The following is a 24951-nucleotide window of genomic DNA, read 5'->3' as shown; positions in this document are numbered from 1 at the left end:
CTATATATAAAGAGCTTGTTCATTTAGTCCCCTGCTTCTATTTGTCTAACCCAGAAGTCGTGAAAATAGGAACGATAATTTTGCCTGGTCATCACAAACCGGAGTATTGATTTTATGCTGCCTGTAATTTACTGTGAGAGCAGATTCTGGCTCTGCTATTAACGGCAGGTCTGGCAGAGAACCGTCTGAATCTACAACCTCCTCGGTGTGTTTATCAGTCCAGTGACAAGCTGTGGATGAGACTGTTAAGGCACTGTGATTAACAAAGCTCATTGCACAAAAAAGTTGACTTTCTTCACGGAACATGGAAAATGGATTACGACAGATCTGAGTAAAAACAAAAACACAACAGGCCCCTGGCAGCATCCATCTGCGTCTACATCTGTCCGCAGAGTGAAACTCTGCTGTTAATTACAGTGCGTGATGGGGTTTCATATAAGAACAGTCCTCAGCGCCGGGTCCCAATGCTGTTAATTAACTTCAGCCCATCCATCAATAATAAAGAGGACAGTATATTGAAATACAAAAGGCGTCATTCATGCGGTTACTTTCTCTAGTTTACATTCAGCCTGCTTCATGAAGAGAACCAGATTAGCGGTAAGAGAAAGTTACTGTTAGACGAACACAATGAGCAAGAAGGGCAAACGAACACGTTTCACAAATTTGTGTGGGTTGTCATGATCGGTCCCTTCCATGTTCCATGTTTTCCATGTCTTGTGTTTTGTTCCATTCCATAGTTTCGTTTTGTCCTCACATTGATTGCGTACATCTGTCCCTCGTTTCTAGTTCATGTATTTAAACCCTGCTCTGTGACTTGCTCATAGCTGTTGTTTGTTTGTCTGTTTGTTTCATTTTGAATTAATGTTTGATGGTGGTTTCTTTGTGCTCCGTGTCTGTGTTTATCTTAGCCTTTGTGTTTCCTAGCTCTGAGTTTTCCCCTGTCTTAGTTATAGCCTGCTTTCTTAGTTTGCCTTCGTGTGCTTGTTTTGTTATGTATCCCAGTACTCTTCGTGTCGGCTCTGTGACCCTGGACTGCCTTGATGACCCTGATTTTGGATTTGCCCCTATTAAATCTTGCTCCTCTCAGCACATGCATCCGCCTCCTTACCGCTCGTTACATGGGTGTAGTTCATTCACTGAACTGCTGTCACATAACAATAGTTATTTACAGGTACAGTGAATAATTTTTCATAAAAGAAAGCTAGAATAATATGCCAAACACAAGAAGTACTTACATCAGACACACTTATCAGAGAGATATACATATATGATGAGGTTTTTATATATTTGAAACAAATGTCCCACTTGAGATGGTCTTTATTGCATGTGAGATATTTAAGGCCGTAATAGGACAACAAGAGGATATTACTTAAATACAGAATATCATGTACATTATAATAAAATCCATACATACACTGTACTAGAATAACTTTAGTTACATATTGAGGACAAAAAAGGTACTATAGTCCAAATAAATGCAAAAATAAAATAAGTAGTAACTAGAGAGTCCTTAGCAGTTTGGCCTTTAAAAATCTCTATCCTCTCTTCTTGAACAGTCATCAGGCAGCCAGTCTTAACCACTGTGTACAGACTCCTCTCAGCTTCAGTCTTAACCACTGTGTACAGACTCCTCTCAGCTTCAGTCTTAACCACTGTGTGCAGACTCATCTTAGTATGGATACTGCAATCTCTGTATTTCAACTTCAGCAGGTAGTGAAGTCTAAGTGGACACTGTAATCCAACTGTGGATACTGTATTGTAGTCTAAGTGTGGGTTCTGTACTGTAGTCCAAGTGTGGGTACCGTACTGTAGTACAAGTGTGGGTTCTACAGTCTGAGTATTGTAGTCTAAACGTGTGTACTGTAGTGTCAGTGTGGGTACTATAGTCTAAGTGTGGGTACTGTAGTCTCAGTGTGGGTATTGTAGTCTAAGTGTGAGTACTGTAGTCTCAGTGTGGGTACTGTAGTCTCAGTGTGGGTACTGTAGTCTCAGTGTGGGTATTGTAGTCTAAGTGTGAGTACTGTAGTCTCAGTGTGGGTACTGTAGTCTCAGTGTGGGTACTGTAGTCTCAGTATGGGTACTGTAGTCTAAGTGTGGGTACTGTAGTCTCAGTGTGGGTACTGTAGTCTCAGTGTGGGTATTGTAGTCTCAGTATGGGTACTGTAATCTAAGTGTGGGTACTGTAGTCTCAGTATGGGTACTGTAATCTAAGTGTGGGTACTGTAGTCTCAGTGTGGGTACTGTAGTCTCAGTATGGGTACTGTAGTCTCAGTGTGGGTACTGTAGTCTCAGTGTGGGTACTGTAGTCTCAGTATGGGTACTGCTTCTGTTTCTTCCCAGCAAAGCAGGCCATCCAAGTACATACCAGCATGGCAGTTGCAGCCCCCGCCCCAGCACAGTAGAAGGCCCAGCCAATTTCACAGGAACCTGTGGTTACACACACACACACACACACATACACACACACACACACACACACACACACACACACACACACACATACACACACAATTCTCAACACACTGGTAATCTCAAAGTGCAGAATTCCCTGCCAAACCACAAAGCTGAGATTCTCGGAGCAGGAATGTTTTCCCAAGATTCCATGTACATTATAGTGAAACAGGAAGGAGGTTTCACAGTACTTCTCAACAGTGCTAATGTCATTATTATGTATATATTTTCATAGTGTCTAATATAGAGATTACACTGTAAGTCATTGACCTGCTAAGAGAGTCTGCTTGTCAAAGTCTTGTCAAATTTGGCATGTGTCTGGCCATCTTACCCAGCTCGAACTGGTTGGAACTGTTGTTGCAGGTTTGTCTGACCTCTTCGCTGTCCCAGCCCAAAGGGTAGAGTGCACAGCCGGAGCCTATCAGCAAGCCTACAGACATCCGCACAGACAGAAAAAATGAAGGAGAAAAAAAATGAATTCTGAAGTAGCAGAATTAAGAACCATTATCCTGGACACAAAACACAATAAACTGTTCTAATGCAATGTAGTCTCTCTCTCTCTCTCTCTCTCTCTCTCTCTCTCTCTCTCTCTCTCTCTCTCTCTCTCTCTCTCACGCACACACACAAAAGTGTAATTATAATGTAATGTCTTATAATGTAATGTATATTAATGTATATAGTGTTTTAGCCTTAATAAAATCATCTGTCCAAAATAAGCACTCAGTTTTGCACTGTTTGATTACTACACAAATAACCATGCTTAGAAGGTCACTTCTTCTCTTTCCCAGTTGAATGGTGGGTGGGCCACGCAATAAGAGTTTTTTCTCACAATACCGAAGTGCTGCAAGAAGGGACTAAGAGTGCACATGAGGAAACAATTCAGCTTGGGTGTTTATTCCATCAGAAATTCCCTTTCATGAAGGGAATTTAATTTTCTAAAATACAGAGGCATGTAATCTTGCATTCCTATCAGCCAGAGGAGAAAAGCTGTCCCCCCCCCCCCTGACAGGACAGGAAACCCTGGAGAGACCTACCATGATCAGATCCTGCAGAGATGCTGCACTCATTATCCAACTAAATGAACAACCAGATCTTGTTAATGAGCTAACTGGTTCAATTTAATGCAGTCTTAATAGGAGCATAAAAATGATTTGCTTCAAATCAAGCTACTGCTACCTCATTTTATCCCTGAAGGTAACTCTTTGCCACCTTGACCGTGTGCCCAATCCTCCCGTATTTCCATTCTGTTGCACAGAGAAGCATCACAATTCATGTGCGTGTTCCTCCACTTAGCAGTTTACAATCATGAGCCTTTGTACAAGAGGCTCTGTACCCACATAGCAGTCAGGCCCTTCTAACCAGAGAAAAGCTGAAACAAAACAAGTGGATGGAAAAAAAGAATATAAACATATTTCATAAATAAATTACTTATTTCATAAAAAAAGTCATTAAAAAAAACCTATTCATACAGGCTATTTTCCATATTCTTGCTTTCTATAGGTTGCATTTCTAAAGGGTGGAGGCGCGCTTTATGCAAAGGGATACCTGCTTTACACACTGCAAGCCACTGATAGCTAGTTGGATTTCATAACCACTGAGGCCTGGAAGTGGCTTGGATGTACTGCATGTTCTGAAGTACCTCAGTTATCCACAAGGGGGAGTGTAGCTGGTGCATGAAACAGCTCCAGAAGCTTGCAACCACAAAACAACACTATAACACTATAACCACTATGAGACAAATTTAAAACAACCGAGTTAAATGTGCCACATTTTATCTTGATAATTGAGTTGCCAAAAACATTTACTATAAAATATTAGGCAATCTCTAAATCTCACGTTCTCTAAATTGCATGTTTTCTAAGTCCCATATACTCACTGAGCTCCATATGCCCTGTTACAGCTTAGAGCACATTTCATGTTGTTAGATCCTCACTGGGACCTGAGCCCATTGGCAGGCTTGTCATCTGCATCTGCAGTGTGTGTGTGTGCGCGCACGCGTGTGTGTGTGGTTATGGACTGTGTGTTAATGAAAGGGCACTTGACTCAGGGGTTTGCTCACAGTGTTCTACACGCTGGTTTTCGGATCTAAGCCAGAACTGAAAGAAGAGTCGGTGCTCCAATATACATTGTGATGGGCAGTTTGTGTTTTGGGAAGTATCGGAATACACTACAGCATGGAATCAGGAAGAGCCTGAGGGGGGAAAAGGGAGCGTTGCTATTAAAAAGTTTCTAAGTCTGTGAGCTTGTAAGCCTGAAGTGTTTGAAACTGATATCTGTTGAACCTCTGAGATACGTTTGCTAAGCACAAATGATGGCAGTTCTTTTAGATCTGTGAAAAAACCTCATAGCTGACGGTTCGGACTGGCTGGGCCCAGCCTGGAGAGAGTCAGTCAGAGCACGCTCAGTGCCGGACCCCCACTCTCATGCATTTGTCTTTTGAAGTCCTTGAATGTCTGTAACTGACAGCTGTTATGTGCCTCCGGGGTTTGTCTCCAGATCCTCCGCAGCCAGACAGAAAAATCGATGACAGAGGCATGGCCTCAAGAAAGTAGAATTCAGCTTTCATCCAAGGGTATCAATCGGGTTTCAGAGGGGAGAATTGGGAAAGGAAACAGACTTTTGTGTTGTTCTGATTTTTGAATGATCCATGAATTGAGACTGTCTGTTTCAAAGTGTTCCGCTTGTGTGCATGTGTGTACACTACATTCAGAGTTCAGTTCGAGAGCCACACCTTTTTCAACCTGACTTTTGCCCCTGCTTCAGTGTGTGTGTGTGTGTGTGTGTGAGTGTGTGAGTGTGTGAGTGTGTGTGTGTGTGAGTGTGTGTGTGTGTGTGTGTGTGTGTGTGTGTGTGTGTGAGTGTGTGTGTGTGCTACTCCAAGCTATGTGGTGCTATGCTGTGCAGAAGGGAGGTGACAGAATGGAAAGTAATCATGGAGAATGTGTGTGTGTGTGTGTGTGCGTGTGTGTGTGTGTGTGTGTGTGTGTGTGTGTGTGTGTGTGTGTGTATGTATAATCATGAGGAATGTGGCCTCGAACAGAAACAAATATAGAAGGTGCATTCCCCAGAACACGACGGACTTAAAAGGAGTTTCCTTTGGGCATGGAAAAATCACCAAGGAATACCAAAGTGAAGGAGATGGGATGTAAAATCTGGCTTGGTGGATAATGATCTCAGAGAGTGGAATGTCTATGTTTACCTCCTGTGTCTAAGGAAAGGCAAAGAGACAGGAGGCACTGGGCAAAGCATAGCACCCTCTCTTTTGGGCTCTGGGTGTGTTCTTCAAAGACTTAAGTTTCAGCCTGGTGTTAATCCAGCCTGGTTGGTCATCAGTCCACAGCCCCTTATGTGGCCTTCCCGGGAGCGCATGCAAGGACCGCTGTGATACTGAAACTGCTCTGTAACACCCACTGGCCTCTTACAACATCATTTACTAAAATCAAGAGGAACGCCACCATAAAACAAAACATGGGATATCATGTCACAGGATGAAGCTGCATGTTGATTTACCAAGTGTTCAAAATCTACAGAGAGAGAGAGAGAGAGAGAGAGAGAGAGAGAGAGAGAGACAGAGACAGAGACAGAGAGGGAGGGAGGGAGAGAGGGAGACAGAGAAAATGTGGGAGCAAGGAACTGTAACATTTTCGCCCTCACTCTCTGAGAATTTATACGCTGTTCACATATAATCCAGTTTTAAAGCCCTGTATCCTTCAAGGTCTCTGGAAGGAGAACAGCTGTGTGCACCTGGATTAAGTCACCTAGGGCAGGACCTTCCGCCTGATGTCACTGGCATGGTTACCAGACCACAGCTGCTTCACTAAAGCAGACCTTCCACTGGACATGTGCTGCATTTAGTAAAAAAAAAAGCCTGCTGAGCTTTTCAGGCAAGATAAATTAACTTTGATCCGGGAGAAACAGCACACCAAGCATGCGAACGCAACTCGCCCAGGACCCACAGGCGCCCAGGTAAGACGAAACATGCTAAAAGCTCGCAGTCATACGTCAAAACCCAACATCCTCTCATGCAGGCAAACGTGATGATGGCAGTTATTTTCCAAAAGGCGTGTTCTCTACCACCAGCGCAGGGCATGGAGTCCCTGACTCACTGCGCTGAATCACCACGCCAGCAACCCCCATGGCTGCAGACGCTGATAGAGGTTTCATTTATGCTAAACCGTTCAGAGGATCTGTAAACCACTTGTGTTATATATTCTACCCTCAGCCATGCAAATGATGCTTTAATGCCACATATTGTACGGCACGCGGGAGTAAGGACCCGTGTACAGAGGGACGGAAACGGCCGTCGGGGTAAGGGGCGAGGGTGTGTGGGAGTTCTCACGACGGAACGACAGACCGTCCAGCCCGATGCGGCGATAAGAGCCGTTCTGATCTTCCTCGGCACGACACAAACTGATCACCCACGCAGATCGCTCGGCACTCGCCAGGGCCGCGCCCAGTCCTGCGCGTCCACTCGCTGGTGTTAACCACAGCAGAAGAAAGGAAACTGCTACATCAAAGGAATGACTGGGCAAGCCTTGGGGCTGCTTCCCCGTGCTTGGAACGTCCCCCTTCTGGGAGTGCACAAAAGACAGCAAATTATGGACTGACAGACCTGTCCATCATACATTTTTAATCAGATTCTTTAAAATACCGAACAGTCGTGAGACTCCCTGACTTATATGTTACACTACTTGAGAGGGAGGGAGGTGGGATTTTTTGTCTTTAGGTTACTGACAAATTGTGTGATATTTTAAATTCTTTTTACCCCCCCCCCCAAAAAAAATATCCCAATTTCTCCCCCCACCTTGAGTCAGCAGGTGTGGGGCAGTCATGGCTGTTGCATGGACTCTGATGTGAGCCCAGCAAGTCTCTAGGCTGCGCCTGCTCTGAGACCGAGCGATGATGGCTCCGTGCCTGCTCTACGACGGCTCTGCGACGGCTTAGTGACGCTCCCAGCGATGTCAAATGTCTAGAAAGTCGCAGTGATGGTGGCATAAATCACCCTTCGCATATTACGCAGCCCGCAGCAAGCGAGATTCCGCTCTGACCGAGAACGGGCACAGCCGGTTTTAACTCATCACGCGCCATCACTCTTCACGGCTGCAGTCCCTCTCTCGGACTCTCCAACAACGCTGTTTTACATCAGACAGAGAAATTCATGGAATTCTGCTGCTAGTTAAAGGGCTTCAGAATTATCCATCATACAGGGGGACTGTGTTATGACTTATACATGTAATACAAATCTAGCTCCCAGCCCTTCTCTGTTTTCTTGCTTGCTGGTTGGAAACACCGGTCAGGGCCACGGATGGGAGTTCTGAGGAGGACCAATGGCCTGAGGGGTCAAGAGCTACGCGAGGCCGTGGGAATCGCCACAATCCCGAGCCATCGATCCAGCCCGCGTTTTTCCTGGTGCCCTGGCAACCAGCAACCCTCCAGCAGAGCCTCCGGTAGCTGCCTAAGGGCTGCTGGCAGTCAGACCTTGTGACGAGCAGGTGCGGCTTCTGCATTTCAATTTACAATCCGCGTTGGCTTTACACTGACATTATGGTCCTGAAATAACAACCGGCATCACACACGTTCTGCCACCTTCAAACAGCAGTTAATAAATGCGCCTCAGAGAGACCTGATAGGCAGTCATGGCTGCGAGGAAATGAAGCAGCAAGGGTCATGTTCTTAGCAGCCAGAGTTTCGTCACGGTAGTGGGGCACGGGAGCAAGGGCGACATCCTCCGGTCCTTCGCTGGTCCACGTGACTGGCGAGTTTCAGCGCTGACTGTAAGCGGGTGGGGAACTCGGCCTGTGGATGTTGCTATCTGGTACCAGGCCTGGTGTTTATGACGGCCCCGAGACCATAAACACATTTATACTCAGCACTGCAGTATAGAAGAGTTATCAAAAGGCAAGCGTGGAGAAAACATTTATGGCTAACATGGCCGAGAGAGCCTGTCTGCCAGTAAAACATGATGAGCAACATTAAACTGTATTTAATTAAATACTGCTGTACTGTATTATCTACTGTGAAGGACAGAGTCTGATTCGAAGTCACGTCGAATAGATTCTGACAAACAGTTGCAGGCACAGATTTCTACAGATTTCCCCGTAGAATCAGTAAAATGGCTGATAATATTGCTACTGTGCTCTAATAAATGGTAGATCAAAGGTTAAAGGGTATGGGAAAGCTATGGTGATCAGATCAGTGACCATGGTGAGTCACCTTCTGAGAATAATTTTCCAATCTGTGATTTCTGCAACACTACCTTATATATTCTGTGTCCTGTGGGGTATTATCATTCAAAATATTTCTCTCACTGGATCACTGAACTAAACCTCTCTCTCCTTCTCGCTCAGTGTGTGTCTGTGTGTGTGTGTGTGGGGGGGGGGTGTTTATGTCTTTTATCTATTATTAACAGCAATGTGTGTGTGTTTTGGCAGAGAGATCTGATCACAGATGGTTTTATTATAGCACACACACACATACACACACACACATATGCACAAAGAGACAACTGAGACCATCATGTCCCAAGCCCCTCATTATGAATGCTGAAAACAACATAGCTTTGAAGGTTACTGCAGGTCTTTAATTTGTAAAAGATATTTATAAAAGTGGCTTTGATTCAAATGCAGCAAAATGAGTGAAGCTTGTGCTAAATGCTACCAGAAAGGTTTAAGCCATCTCAGAAACTGTTCTTTGTTCCGTAGCACTAAAGACATCTCAAGCTGTGCAAGCAAATGACAGGAAATCGGCCTAATTTAATGGAAATTTGGTGCAATAAGAATGTCTTCCAGTCTCTCCTGTGCAGAATGCTCTCTTCACTTGGCTAATTTTAGGTTCAGTCAAAGTTAAAGAGGACTGGGAAAGTTGCTAAGGATGTGGCGCTTGACGCAGTATAATCCCCACAGCAAACCTGCAGCCAAGGCCCAGCTCCGCTCCACGGAGCCGTAACTCGGCGCTCGCCGTCAGCCGGGCGTTAAAAGTAGCACTGCTGACCGCAGCGCCTGCCTGAGAATCAGGGCAGAGACGGACCCAAACAGCACTTGAACACACTCCACGGAGGGAAGCCGACGTGAACGGCGTGGAAGCAAACGTGCTAAGACGCACAGTACTGCAACCGGCTGGTCCAGACTACAGCCAGAAGGACTGGGCTAAATTTGGCTCGGTTTTGACAGACGTCCGTGGGCTACTTTTGATAAACAGTGTGCAGACTACATTTTTTGTTCCCTTATTTGTCCAGACCCACTCAGCTGTTTATAGAGCTGATGCGCTACAGATAGGATACAGATACAATTTTTGAGCTCATATGAGTTTACATTTCAGGTGACGTTGCAGAGCAGCTGTGTGGGCGACGCTTCTCCTCCCAAAGGGGATATGCAGTTTACACTGTAGATCACACAGTTACAAACCCTTGCTCAGCTAACAGACAGTGGGGGTCTGGGAGCAGAGGAGAGATGCACCACTGAGTCCCAGTAGGAGGGTGCGGGGGAGCGGGGGTCTTTGGGGGGTTAAAAGCCACTGACAGCAGCCCCCCAGTGTGACAGCACTACCCCCACTGACCGACGACTGCCCTTCCAGATGCCACACGACAGCTGAGTTCACAGCAAACAAAGAATTCCAATGTTCTATAGCTACAGGTCTTCTGCTTTCTATGGATCCAGCGTTCTAGGGTAAGGTGATATGTCCATCCAGACACAGGCACACACACGCGCACACACACACACACACACACACACACACACGATGACGATCATCTAATCAGTACATCTCGTTCAGTTTAGTGTCTACAGTAATGGTTCCAAACAACAGCAGAGGCTTAACAATGGAGTAAACTCTGGCAGACTCCCAGGTCTCGGAGGGCCGAAAAAAATGAGCGTTTCAAATTAAAACTCATGCTTGGCATATTGACATACAGGGTGGAATCCAGCTTTGAACAAAAGACTCTCAAGCTCAAATGACAAATCTGCTTCCCTCCAAAGAGAACAGGGCATAGCCACTAAAGAGCAAACAAACGATCTTCTGTGATTTGTGTGGTGTCTCTGATTTCAGGCTAGAACGAGTCGAATCTGCACTCTTAATATGTCAAAGTCTCATGCATCATTAATTTGGTCTCATATATAATTGATTTGGCATCCTTCTTTAAGTACAGAATGGAACACACAGTTTATACAGGCAAGGTCGTCTCTCACTGGGACTGTCCAACGGCAGTGAACCTGGCCCTGATAGCAGGACGCCGAGGGGACCGTGGAGTGAAGACGTACTGGGAAAAGAGGAAGAGGAGCGATACAAAGCAGGACATTTTTAAAAAAATGGTGCACTTGAATGATGAAGAACACTAAATGCATTAAGAAGAGCAAGAGACTCGACTGAGGTAAAATAACACTCAGGTAAGGAAGATATACAGGACAATAAAAAAAATTAGGATTACGAGGTGGAGACACTGTGAGGAGACCTGTCAGTTCAGACCAAAGAAGCCGAATTTTGTCAAAAGGTAACTGACTGCAGATATAAAACTTGACACAGAAGAATACTAATTACAGTCTCTCTGTCTCTCTCTCTCTCCCTGACACTCAGTCCACCTCTCTAGATGATCACTTTTAGGAGAATGGAAGGTGAATAACTCTTAGTGAGTTGCATGTAAAATCAAATGGACACACACACACACACACAAAGAGAGAAAGACATAGATCCTCAATCCTTCCAATCCTTCGATTCACAAAAGGCTCATGTCCCCAACGGTGTCAGGAACGAGGCGCTTAAATACAGCACACCTGAGCTACAAAGAGCAGCGCTCAAATGATTCAACCTCCCGACTTCAGGCCCTTTACATGATACGTATAAAGCCGGGACGACAGCCGAGGTCAGGCTGCCATGAGAGTGGAGACAGATCAGACCCTCACATTTGTGTGAGCAGCAATCTGGAGAAGGTATTTAGTAGCATTTTAATCAGAAGGATTCTGACCTTCCTTAACGAACACAGCGTCCCAGGTAAGAGTCAGATTGGCTTCGCCCATACATCTGGTCACATTTACACCCTACACACACTTAATCAATAAAAATATATAGCAAACAAAAAAAAAGGAAAATCTTTGTCTGTTTTGTTGATTTCACAAGGTATTTGATTCTATTTGCCATTAAAGACTTTATTAAAAACTTTTACAAAGTGGTATAAAATCTATGACGTTATTAAACATGATAGATTATGTATTTGGTAAACAAATGTGGGGTAAGAATTGGAAGAGTTCCTCCATCAGAGAGAAGTGGGACAAGCCTGCCGCCTTAGTCCAGCCCAGTTTAATATTTACATCAGCGCGTTATTGGTGCAGCTGTAAAAGTCTCTATCCCCTGGACTCACCCTGCCAGTCGGGGAAGTTAAATTCTTGCTCTGTGCAGATGACCTGGTGCTGTGGTTACCCACTGCACAGGCGTAACCGCAGCGGTTGGACCTGCTGGAGAACTAAACCTCAAAAAGACAAACACCACAGCCTTCCAGAAGACGTGCGGATGTCAGGAAGACAAACACCAGTTCACTCTAGGCACCTTAGAGCAGACGACACTAGACACTTACCTCAACCTCGTCATTCTTGCATCAGGGAGCTTCAGCAAAGCAGTGAATGCACTAAAGGAAAAAGCTCACAGGGCACTACATGGGGCAACCCGGGTCTCCAACCCAGGGCCTGCTGGCGATACACACACAGCCAGACCACCCGACTGCTACTGTATAGTACAGCAGCCGGGGCACCCATATCATCGGCCTGAAGTGAAGATCCAAGCATCCAATAGAAGTCAAATTCTGTCAAATGATTCTAGACCCCACCCACCCCCTCAGTCCATGCATTAAAATGTCATTAAAACTGTTAACTGTTATTATTATTATTATTATTATTATTATTAACTATTATTGTTGGTGGCAGTAGTAGTGCTTTTGTTGTTGTTATTATTATTATTATAGTTTCAAATGTATACATTTAAATATATCTTGACTTGACAGAGAAACAGAGGAGGAAAGAGAGAGGGATACAAACACAGAGAGAGATAAATTAATATTTATAAGCCGTGGTGAAGTGTGTCCAGAAGTAAATAAATAACATCCCTTGTGGGGGGCAGGGATATTAAAATAAGAGCTCTAACAGTGTGTGGTATCAGACATGAGCTTCTCAAAATTGTAGACTGCCATCTACAAATCTGAGACGTGATTTCCACCCACCATTAATTAAGCATACACACACAGGCAGACCCCCAAGGCCCACATGTACACACACACGCATGCACGCATGCACACACACACACACACACACACACACACACACACACTCACTAACTATTGAAGAAGGCTCAGGAGTATAACCGTCCAATCTTGTGTGTCTCTGAGTCTACGGGTATCTGTTGAAGACTTGTGTGTTTTTGAGTCTACAGGTTTGTGTTGAAGACTTTTGTGTCTCAGAGTCTACAGGTATCTGTTGAAGACTTGTTTGTCTCCGAGTCTACAGGTCTCTTGTGTGTCTAACGTGTCTGTTGCCTCTGGTTGTCTGCAGGCCTGTGCAACACACAGGTGTAATCACATGGGTGTAATCACACGGGTATGCCCACCAGAGTGCATTCACAAGGGTGTGTTCACACGGGTCCCATGGCAGCATCATCTGGCTCAGTGATGCATGCTGGGACTACAAGCGCTCTCCAGTCCAGACACACTCAGCCCTCTCGCCTTCTCCCCACCTTCCTCCAGCCTTAAATCTCCGTCCTGCGGTCTCTCTCCGACACACACCGTGTCTGACCTTCACACTCATAACCCTCCTCTCTTTCGCTCCCTGCGTCTCCCGGTCGTTTGGCGGAGCGTCTTTGAGATTCGCCGCTGCCCGGGTCTGCTGGGAGCAGATGGGCTGCTGAGTCTCCCACTGTGTGCCCTCACCTCAACGTCATCAGAGTGACCTTTCATCTCCCTGTCTGCTAGCGGCCAGCCAGCTCTAACAGAAGGACGTTACAGGAGTGCGAACCACCACTAATAAAGCATCAGCTGTTAGCTACAGACTACAACAGCAGGACAGAGCGAGACTATAGGTGCCAATAAACAGGAAGAGCTGATAGAAGATGTTTGATCAGGTTGTATCTATGAAGCTACAGACTGCAAACGCCACAACGTGCATTATGGGTTTGTGGGAATTCCAAAGGCGCAGTTCGGTAAGACAGGGGCCCGTATGGACCTGGGTCCAGTGCACTTCAAACAGCTCCTCCCTGGGGGGCATGTTGACACAGCTTCATTGTTCCAACATCAGAGCACCGAGGGCACACACACTGCTAGAAAAGCACACATACTCCTAATGGACTTAGCATCTTACACTGGACCAATATAGCTGGTAATGTCCTCTGAGCCTTGTGTTTGAGTGTTAGAATATTTGGCCTAATTCTACATCTGTAGTACTGTACTTCAAGGAATCCATAAAAATCTGTTACACCAGATAATTTTGTTCATTTCAAGCATTCATTTCTTTCTTCACTGATGTCAATTCTTTTCCCCCAGACACTGAGAACATGTGATTGCAGGTAACACACACACACACACACACACACACACTAGCTCTCACGCTACAAATGCACCCTCAAGAAATCAACTAGAAGACTTTATTAAAAGTTTTTTCTATCATTAAAAGTAATTAAAAGTCATTTGAGATCAATATCACTACCTGGGCAAGACGAAACCACAGCGCTCATACTGTTTTTAGAGACATAGTGCCAATTCAATCTCTGCATTTTGAAAAATGGGAAATTTATCCTCTTTGATCACATAAGCTGTGGAATGTTCCAGAACCAGGGCCCTTCCCTTCAGGTCAAACACTGCAACAAAAAACTTTAGAAAAGTAAAAAAAAAAAAAAAAAACTCTCCTTCATTTCATCTTCCTTGATAAAACTCCTAATGAAGATTTTAAAAAGCTCTCGACCAACTGAGTGAAGCAAATTTGATCTGGAAATTAAACAGGTAATCAGCATAGAGCATACAGTAATGGTAACAATGAGAGAAATACAGAAACAACTTCTTATTTGACGCTCTCCACTTTATGACCCACACAGACGTGCAGCTGTGTGTACACAGCTGGTCAAAAATAAAGGCCAAACCGCAAATCGCATAATATTAAACTTTTAATGGTTTCATCATCAGATAAATCATCAGAAGGTATGAACACCCAAACTTGTGTTTGAATTTTATATCAAAACATTTCATTTTTTTTCATGATTTTATATTTGTGTATTAGAAGACACTGTAAGTGAATTTCCTTGTTTGCAGAAACCCCCAACAGTTCACTGCAGCTACAAGCAGTGAGGAGCAAACGGTAGCACTGTTCTCAGGACATTTTTTAAGTTCTTGTTAAGTTTATGACCAATAATCTGTTCTTAGGTCCATTACATTTAATTTTGCGTTTGGCCCTTTTTTGTGCCCAGGACCGTATGAGAGCGAGTGAGGGCCCCTCGGTTTCTCTCTAGGCCTGACAGCGCCACGGCAGGAGCAGAAGGCACCAGGCCTGTTCTGACGCCGCTGTAGCCAGTCTCAGATGTGAGCGTCATTCAGCTACTGAGTCAAATTCAAGAATCTCATCACACCAGTCAGGCAGACTCAGACGCAGGAAATGTGGTCTGTACTTATAAAATCCCAGTGTTTTCTGCCAAACACTTCAAGGAGACACCCACAAGAATGTGCGGTTACACTCAGAGCTTTCCTGAGCTGACAGGTTCCTCTTGGTGAGGGTCTGATTGTGAATATGCGAGTTTGAAAACTTTTACTCCAATGAAAGGATCCAGAAAACAGAGGGAGCAGAGAGCTATGGTAAAGAAAGTCAGACACAAACAGTAAGAGTGAACAACAGTGAATGTAACATAAAGCAGGTCCGAGTCTGAGCATGTGACAGGTATACGTTAGAGCGTGTGTCAGGTATACGTTATAGTGTGTCGGGTATACGTTATAGCGTGTGTCGGGTATACGTTATAGTGTGTCGGGTATACGTTAGAGGGTGTGTCGGGTATACATTATAGTGTGTCGGGTATACGTTAGAGGGTGTGTCGGGTATACATTAGAGCGTGTGTCAGGTATACGTTAGAGAGTATGTCGGGTATACGTTATAGTGTGTCGGGTATACGTTAGAGCATGTGTCGTAAGAGCATGTGTCGGGTATACGTTAGAGGGTGTGTCGGGTATACATTAGAGCGTGTGTCGGGTATACGTTAGAGAGTATGTCGGGTATACGTTATAGTGTGTCGGGTATACGTTATAGCGTGTGTCGGGTATACGTTATAGTGTGTCGGGTATACGTTAGAGGGTGTGACGGGTATACGTTATAGTGTGTCGGGTGTACGTTAGAGGGTGTGTCGGGTATATGTTAGAGAGTATGTCGGGTATACGTTATAGTGTGTCGGGTATACGTTAGAGGGTGTGTCGGGTATACGTTATAGCGTGTCGGGTATACGTTAGAGCGTGTGTCGGGTATACGTTAGAGAGTATGTCGGGTATACGTTATAGTGTGTCGGGTATACGTTAGAGGGTGTGTCGGGTATACGTTATAGTGTGTCGGGTATACATTAGAGCGTGTGTCGGGTATACGTTAGAGAGTATGTCGGGTATACGTTATAGTGTGTCGGGTATACGTTAGAGCATGTGTCGTAAGAGCGTGTGTCGGGTATACGTTAGAGGGTGTGTCGGGTATACGTTAGAGGGTGTGTCAGGTATACGTAAGAGCATGTGTCGTTAGAGCGTGTGTCGGGTATACGTTAGAGGGTGTGTCGGGTATACGTTAGAGGGTGTGTCGGGTATACGTTAGAGACTGTGTCGGGTATACGTTAGAGGGTGTGTCGGGTATACGTTAGAGACTGTGTCGGGTATATGTTAGAGCGTGTGTCGGGTATACGTTAGAGGGTGTGTCGGGTATACGTTAGAGGGTGTGTCGGGTATACGTTAGAGGGTGTGTCGTGTATACGTTAGAGCGTGTGTCGGGTATACGTTAGAGAGTGTGTCGGGTATACGTTAGAGACTGTGTCGGGTATACGTTAGAGGGTGTGTCGGGTATATGTTAGAGCGTGTGTCGGGTATACGTTAGAGGGTGTGTCGGGTATACGTTAGAGACTGTGTCGGGTATATGTTAGAGCGTGTGTCGGGTATACGTTAGAGGGTGTGTCGGGTATACGTTAGAGACTGTGTCGGGTATACGTTAGAGACTGTGTCGGGTATATGTTAGAGGGTGTGTCGGGTATACGTTAGAGGGTGTGTCGGGTATACGTTAGAGACTGTGTCGGGTATATGTTAGAGCGTGTGTCGGGTATACGTTAGAGGGTGTGTCGGGTATACGTTAGAGGGTGTGTCGGGTATATGTTAGAGCGTGTGTCGGGAATACGTTAGAGGGTATGTCGGGTATACGTTAGTGCGTGCTGCACCTAAGATGGCCAAAAATATGAATTTTCTTTTGGAAGCAGAAGCAGCACAAACCATGTGCTTATGTCTGAATATGACCAACTGGAACTGTGTGTGTGTGTGTGTGTGTGTGTGCGCGTGTGCGTGCGTGCGTGTGTTCGCGCGCTTAAACCCAGTTTATCAAAATAATCGGTTAAGCCTTCAAGACAGTAAACTAACTGTAGAGCCACACATTTTTTGTTGTTCAGAACATGTGCTAAATAACACTAATCCATTTTTTCAACTTCTTCCAACTGCCATTTGTTCCCTGGTGTAACATTTCAAACTTAGATGATGTGACTGTACTGTAAATGTTCTGCTTTTGAAATGAAGATTTCTCAGGGTTTTTGAAGGCTTAAACAATCACACAGCCACCGGACTGGCTTCAAGCCCTGCGAATTATGTCCTTCCATCCTGCTTGCTATCACTAAAAATCTCTGAATACCCAGGATTCATCAAAGAACCTCATCAAGGAAATCAACAATTAAAAATTTCAAAGAGGGTTTGTCTATATTAACCAATCCAGAAGCTTCTCTGCAAGAAGGCGGTCCTCCCTGCCTGTCAGTCATTTTGTGTTTGCACACAGCAGATAAAAGGACAAGCTAAGGGCTAGGCCTGTGTGTCTTTGCAGGGAGGGGTTTAGGAGAAAGGACTGAGGATGTGGGTTTAAAAGAACATGTGCACTCTTTCACTTGGTACATTTGCACAGAACTGCAACCATCCTTAAACGTAATAGCCGTACGGTGCTATAAGTGAATGGTGCGATGTGTGGAAAAACAGACACTTTGCTAACTCTGATTAGGTACAGGCTGAAAACAGTGAACATGACAGGCTCTCTGCAGGTGCAATCGTAGGCTCCGCTGTAGCAGGAGTGGGAGACAGGGGGAGAGAACAGGCAGTCTGGAACACGAAACCTGTCCCTCAGCGGGAGTTGCTGTGTGGTTTATTTCAAACTGGATTGCGGACATTGTCATGTGATGCACATCACCTACTGTGAGTGACAACTCAAGTTTTGTTTTCAGTTACATCCTGTGTGGTTTGGTTAGCCGGAGCTGGTGTGTCAGTGTGTAAGTTGACGTGTGGCGTGTCTGTGAACGATTGTGAGTCCTGTTAGAGCACACAGCAGCTCTTAGCTGCTTGTCATTAGAATATCTGGTGTCACTGTTCCACTACTGGCCCTGAGCGTGACGTCTGGTATCACTCTGCTGCTTCTGGCTTGCTCTCAGCTCCTGCTAATTTCCACGCACATGCCATGCAAAACCGAGCTGTCAACACCCCCCAGAACACCCGCGCGCGAGTACGCACACACACACACACACACACACACACACACACACACACACACACACACACACAGGGTGAGAGAGGCAGGGAGCAGACGGGGATAAGACTGCAGAGGAGAGATTTGCACGCATTGCTGTGCACAAGCATGAATTAATTTTAATTTCATTATTTCAGAGCTGCCAATAGACAACAAAAAGCGCTTTTATAGCTGTAACAACGGATTCTTTTACAACAGTGTGGTCTTTCTGCTTCCCGTGGAGAAGACCAGGTCAGACATGACCAGGTCAGGCCATGCCAGCCAAATTATGAAGAACGCTCGACTGTGCAAAAGATAAAAAGAGAACAAAACATCTCCTCTCCCTAAAGGCGAACATCGCTGACTGATCTGCGTACTGATTTGGAGACGCTCAGCTAAGTGCCGGAAGAGGAGAGGCGGTAGAGGAATCGCTCTGCGATTCCACGGTTCCAGAGCCGGCCGGAACCACTTTTTAAAAAAATTCTCCGGCCTCGGCAAGGCATGGGAACGTGCGCCTGCTCCCTCCTCTTCCTCCGGTCGAACAGTGCTGCCACGGCGACCTGCCAGAGCTGGCAGTGAGAGGACCATCTGGAAGAAGGGAACATTCCAAAATAACTGCCCCGAGGAGAATGCTGGACCGCGTTCCACAGAGGACCCCGCGAGAGACCACGCGGCACTGCAACCGGGCCGGGTGGACAACAGAACCTCTCAGAGATCCCGAGCAAACAGACGCCTTTGTTCATTTGGTGGTGGAAAGCTGGCTCTGGTTAAGTGTGCGTGTGCGTATGAGCGAGGAAACACAAAAAGAAAGCGAGAAGGAGAGAGAGAGAGAAGAGGGAGAGAATCTGGGACAAAGAATAAGAAGAAGGAGAGAAAAAGATCAGGAAAAGTTATTAACTTCTGGCGCCCACTGAACTGCAGAATGACTTTTGCAATTCAGGGTCAACGGAAATCGGAGAGCCTTTGAGAATCTTATCTTTCTGAATAGATTACTGCTTACCTTATCAACACTGCCACACAACAGAGACAGGAAGCCGACTGTGTGTTTGACTGCCTGCTTGAACAATAAAGACCTGCCAACATCCTTCAGGTCAGAGAAAGGAAAACAACTCATGTTTACCGAGCTTAGCTGCTAATCCAGCTACAGAGTCTAACCAGCTGTCCGACACCATCACAGCTATCAAAGTTATTTCCCCCAAAAACAGGTGTGGAGTACTTCAACGTCCTTTAGTATACGCTTTCGAGACATTTAATGGGCTTTTCTGTTCTGTTTCTTTTTTTGTCCTTTATAAGCGAGACTCTAGGCTGCCTCTGCCGTCTCTGAGCACAGAGAACACACCACATTAGGTCTACTCACACAAACGTCATTTGACACATGTGCTGCAAGCATCGCTAAGTACCCGAGCAGAACTGCATTTGCAGAGTGGGGGTAGTGTCTCAGCTGGAGTTCTTTTTTTTATCTCCTCCAAAGCGCCAGCTCCTTCGCAGAGTTCCCAGCTCTGCACGGCATCGGGGCGAAGCTTTCTGAGCCCGCTTCTCAACCTCCTGCCCCCAAACACACCCGCACTATGAGCCACGGTTGTTATCGCAGTCACTCAAGCTGGAGTGAGAATATCTCTTTCAAAGCCAAAATATCTCTCGGAATTCGTAGCCTAATTTTGTTTTTAATCAGATTAAGTCAAAATGAATAATTCATCAATTAATCACTTTCCCATCGTATAATTCATGTACTGTGTTCACACATATTCATGGGTGTCTACACCTTAAACACATGCATGCATGCAAACACACACACACACACACACACACTCAGCCCAAAGCACTGGGAACAGTAGAAATAATCCCTGATCCATTCCTGCTTGTGTGTGTGTGTGTGTGTGTGTGTGTGAGTGTGTGAGCATGTGTGTGTGTGTGTGTGTGTGTGTGAGTGTGTGAGTGTGTTATATCTCTTTTCCCACACTCTCTGCTCACTGCACAGGGCAGTCTCTGCTTTAAACCACCTCCTGCTACCGGCACCGGTTCTTTGACCCAGCTGGACTACCGTCCACAAGCAGAGGAACGCGGGAGGGAATTAAAGAGATAAACAAGGATCTCACATATGCTTCTTGCTCCAGTTTTCTCACCTTAGTGGGAACGTGAAGGGCCTGTGACTGTAATGAGGCACAGGGACAAACAGCTGTGCTTTCTGACGTGAAGTCACGTGCTGTTTGGCAAAGTTACAAGCACAGCTCGTGACCGGGCAGGGTCCGCCACACACTCAGAGCGTGAAGACATTCTTTGCGCATTACACACGAGCCGCTTTACTGATGGGGAGCCGTGCGCAGATAAAGCCCAGCGATTCAGACTTCCTCATCCTCATCATCAGGCACTAATCTAACCTTCAAAGGCAAGATGTTGCTGAGAAACGTCAGAGATTACTGACTGGCAGACTGCGAAAGGTTCACTGTGAGGTTCGCGGGGAGGTTTGGTACCCCCCTCTACCGCACACTCTAGGTTCGGCTGCAGGTTCGCTCTGAGGCTCAGCAAGGATTTTAGCTCCAGACCTTTTGTGGTTTTCAGAGGAATAAAATTGAAAATGTATGTGAAATCCAATAGAGCAGCCACCATTTCTGCATGCAAAACAGCCCAGTATGATCCAACTGGATAAAACCGGTTACAGAGCTCAAAACGTCCCAGTCAGCCAAACGAGTCCCATGTGCCTGTGTAAGCTAGGCGCAGTCAGGGTTTAAGACTCCTGCTCCACAGGACCAGGGGGGTGAGGAGCTCCTCACCCTCACCCCTCTGTAGCCCCACACTCAACCCTCTCTACTGAAGCCTCTCTACCCCCACACTCAACCCCCTCTACCCCAATTTAATGGCACGAGACAGAGAAAATATGTGAGACAAAGAGAAGATGAAAGAAAATAAGATGTAAACAGTTGGATTTTGCCTCTTTAAAACGTTATCAGAAGTTTAGTCTCTGTGATATGAATGAAACAACCCCGCTGAAGTAAACAAATACTGTCTTCACTACTTAATATGATTGATAAACAACCTGAGAAGAAAGACAGGAGACCAGGGAATGACAGAACAACTGTTTCACATTCAAATCACATTTTCACCGAGATGACCGCAGCTGCTGGGATGGAGCCACGCAAGCCTCATAGGCTCGCACGAAGCCTGTGGTAAGCAGAACATTTGTAGCGCATGCACGACATACACGCGTGACAAGCCCCAACACACTGATCACGGTGCAAGAAATCTAGCACAGGTGAGGAGAAAGAAGGACTGAGAGCAAGATAGAGCGAAAGAGAGACAGAAAGGGAGAGAGAGAGGGCAAGATGAATGGGCAAACAGCTTGATCTTAATAAAGAAAAATGAAAAATGAGGACACAGTAAACAGGGAAATATTTGCTTGTTATTGAGCATATCAGTAAACAGTGTGTGTGTGTGTGTGTGTGTGTGTGTGTGTGTGTGTGTGTGTGTGTGTGTGTGTGTGTGTGTGTGTGTGTGTGTGTGTGAGTGTGTGTGTGTGTGAGTGAGAAAAAAAGAGAGTGAGGTCACATTCAAACATCATCTTTTCCAAGATAGATGGCAGAGAGGAGAGGTGAGGTGAGGAGAGGTGAGGAGAGGTGAGAAGAGGTGAGGTGAGGAGAGGAGAGGTGAGGAGAGGAGAGGAGAGGTGAGGAGAGGTGAGAAGAGGTGAGGAGAGGAGAGGTGAGGAGAGGTGAGAAGAGGTGAGGTGAGGAGAGGAGAGGTGAGGAGAGGAGAGGAGAGGAGAGGTGAGAGAGGTGAGAAGAGGTGAGGAGAGGAGAGGTGAGGAGAGGTGAGAAGAGGTGAGGTGAGGAGAGGAGAGGAGAGGAGAGGAGAGGTGAGGAGAGGAGAGGTGAGGAGAGGAGAGGAGAGGAGAGGTGAGAAGAGGAGAGGAGAGGAGAGGTGAGGAGAGGAGAGGTGAGGAGAGGTGAGAAGAGGTGAGGTGAGGAGAGGTGAGGAGAGGTGAGAAGAGGTGAGGAGAGGAGAGGTGAGGAGAGGTGAGGTGAGGAGAGGTGAGGAGAGCAGAGGTGAGGAGAGGTGAGGTGAGGAGAGGTGAGGTGAGATGAGCAGGAACCTATTGGTTTGCAAGGCCACAGAACTGATTGAGCCCCCACTCACTCCCTCACCCACTACCAAGAGAAAGGCAGCATCAAGTCTCCCTCTCTCTCTCTCTCTCTGTCTCTCTCTCTCTCTGTCTCTCTCTCTCTCTCTCTCTCTCTCTCTCTCTCTCTCTCTCTCTCTCTGTCTCTCTCTCTCTCTCTGTCTCTCTCTCTCTCTCTCTGTCTCTCTCTCTCTCTCTCTCTCTGTCTCTCTCTCTCTCTCTCTGTCTCTCTCTCTCTGTCTCTCTCTCTCTCTCTCTTTCTCTCTCTCTCTCTCTCTCTGTCTCTCTCTCTCTCTCTCTCTTTCTCTCTCTCTCTCTCTCTCTCTCACACACACAGATTTTCACAATATGAGGGGGCAAGCTGTCAAAACTACAGCGTGTTTCAGTGTTACTATTTTTGTCAAAAAAATGTAAGTGTATCTGTACATTTGTGAGTGAAAGAGTAAGAAAACAACAGAGGAAAAGCAAAGCAGAGAGTGCGAGAACAGGAGACTGAAACAGAGAAACAGAAAGAAAGAGAGAAAACAGGTATTACACGAATTATGGCATTTTGGACTCGAGTGAAAGGAAAACACTATATGCCTCTTTTTCTCTGATTATTCAGAATCCTCAAACCAGCCTGCGCCCTTTAGCGATGGCCCGTGACTTTGTTACCTCTGTCTGAATCAGCATGAGACATCGCAGCTGACCACCAAAACAAACACAGAGCGGAGTCCAGGACTGCCGGAGCCTCCCACCCGGCACAGCCCCGCCAGGAAAGGCAGGAAGCTGACTGTACAAGCAAGCGCATACGTCACGTACTCTCGGAGCTCCTATGGCAGTAAAGGTAGCGTTCCTGTCATGGGTTTGATTCCCTGAGCACACATGAAGCTGCTCTGCATAAGACATCTGCCAAATGCTGAAAATGTTCTAAGGGTGTATGGGACTGGAGCTTCAGTGTAAAGAAGACTTTGAAAGCCCATCGTCATAGCCAGGAACCTGTCCCTGTATCTGAGATGCCATCCTCCCGTCCATCGATCTATCCTTCCATCTGCCCATCCATCCATTTATCCATCCATCCATCCAGCCGCTAACTCACCTCCCACAAACTGGATCCCGCCCGCCACACGTCCGATGGTGCGTGAGATGAGCTCGGAGATGCAGCAGCCCATGAGCGCGGTGAGCGCCACGAGCAACAGCAATCCGCAGCCGGTCCCTGTGACGACCGTACAGATCCTCCACTCCAGGCTCGGGATGCCCTGGAACGAGGCGTAACGGCCGCACTGTTCCACCATCGTGGTTCCGCCGCGCACCTCGTCCCGGACCGGGTACGAGCAGCGCCGGAAGGTGCCGAAGGCCACGGGCTTCCCCATCTGGGACCCCAGCAGCCAGTAGGGCATGAAGAAGCCGATGCAGGAGGCAGCCGCACACAGCAGTGAGAGCAGAGCCCACACCACCCCCGTGCACGTGAGGCTGGACCCCATCACCCACCGTCTGTCTCTCTCACACACACGCTGGATGCCTTCTGAGAGAAGAGTAGTAAATGAAGAGTGTGTGTGTGTGTACGTGTGTGTGCGCCTGAATGTGTGTGTTTTATGCTCTCCCAGTCCACATGTCCCGTGTGTAGTGCCCGTGCATTTGTATGTCAGGTTGCTAAGACTGCAGCTCCGGCTCCCATGCCTCCAACTCGGACCTGCAACGACGAAAAAAAGACAAACGACTGGCTAGAGTGTCCGCGCGCAGCAGATGGCCTATGTTTAAGGAAACCGGAATGGTAGACCTTCTCCCACTAAAGTTTTTATAAATAACGGTGGGAACCGTTAAAGTGGGAAAGGTGTGAACCGTTAAAGTCCCGTGCCCTCTTTTTGATTTGCATTACCGGGTGTGCGATGGGGAAACAATGCAGACGCACGTGAGGTAGTTAGACGTCGACACCTTTCATCTGTCGAGTTAGTGAATGGTACTGAGCTATTTCCTAGCGTGCAGTGTATTGGAATGTATCCAAAGAAATGTCTACCAATGTACCAAAAAAAAAAAACCGGTGCGATCAGTTCCACAAAAAGTGATTTTCGCGCTACATAAATATTGAATAAAATATGTCAAACGTGATTAAAAGATCTTACATTTTTCGACCCCAAGATCAACGTCGATCCCAAGCGCTCCAAAATAAGCCGTTACTCAAATAAGTTCTGTTAAAATTAAAACTTCAGGCGCAAAGCTCATCCCAATGGTCTTCCTCTTCCTCGGTAAATTCTTCCTCCCGCAGCGCCACTGAAGTCACGGCAGTCCGCAGAGTTCGCTCGCCTCTCAGAAGGCACGGGACCTTTATCTCCGCGAGCACATCCACGCGCTTGTGCCCGGAACGTCCCGGCGGACGGCGCGAGGCTGGGAGAGGGCACTCCGTCGTCTCGCGACTCTCCGCCCACGGCGTGCTCCGCTCGCTCTGCAAGGGCGCAAGACTCCGCCTGGCTGTGGCGTGCGAAGCTGCTCCGGGCGCCGTGCTCGGGCGGGAGTCGTCCGCGTCGAAATGTCCACGCTCGTCGGTAGAGTAAGCTTCGGCTGTGCGGAGCAGCGAGACGTTTAACGCCTCAGTGACGTGCAGTGATGAAAACGCGCTACCAGATCCTACTTGTAAAATGTCCTATGTACGAAACGGAGAGTCCAAGACATGCACCTAAACAC

At 46.6% G+C, this 24951-nt stretch overlaps 1 protein-coding gene across 2 annotated transcripts in view; it reads right to left on the bottom strand.

The window, feature by feature from the left end:
* Positions 1-1299: 1299 nt before the first annotated feature.
* The window catches only part of lhfpl6 (LHFPL tetraspan subfamily member 6), a 24113-nt gene continuing 461 nt past the window's right edge, over positions 1300-24951 (bottom strand). The window contains exons 1-4 of one of the 2 annotated variants that reach the window (XM_081702402.1): positions 24393-24951; positions 23369-23794; positions 2783-2881; positions 1300-2427 (exon numbers count right to left, since the gene is read on the bottom strand). The exon at positions 24393-24951 is cut by the window's right edge and continues 461 nt beyond it. In XM_081702402.1, coding sequence (XP_081558528.1) covers positions 2309-2427; positions 2783-2881; positions 23369-23753 — 603 coding nt within the window. In that variant the 5' untranslated portion in view covers positions 23754-23794; positions 24393-24951 and the 3' untranslated portion in view covers positions 1300-2308. Of the gene's footprint in view, positions 2428-2782; positions 2882-23368; positions 23963-24392 lie in introns of both variants that reach the window. The other variant, XM_027031269.3, reaches the window with a different exon arrangement.

This window comes from Electrophorus electricus, chromosome 19 (genome assembly GCF_041902795.1).
Source record: "Electrophorus electricus isolate QZ-2024a chromosome 19, ASM4190279v1, whole genome shotgun sequence".
Lineage (NCBI taxonomy): Eukaryota > Metazoa > Chordata > Actinopteri > Gymnotiformes > Gymnotidae > Electrophorus > Electrophorus electricus.
Note: the sequence above shows the minus strand (reverse complement) of the source record. Positions and strands in the feature narration are given on the sequence as shown.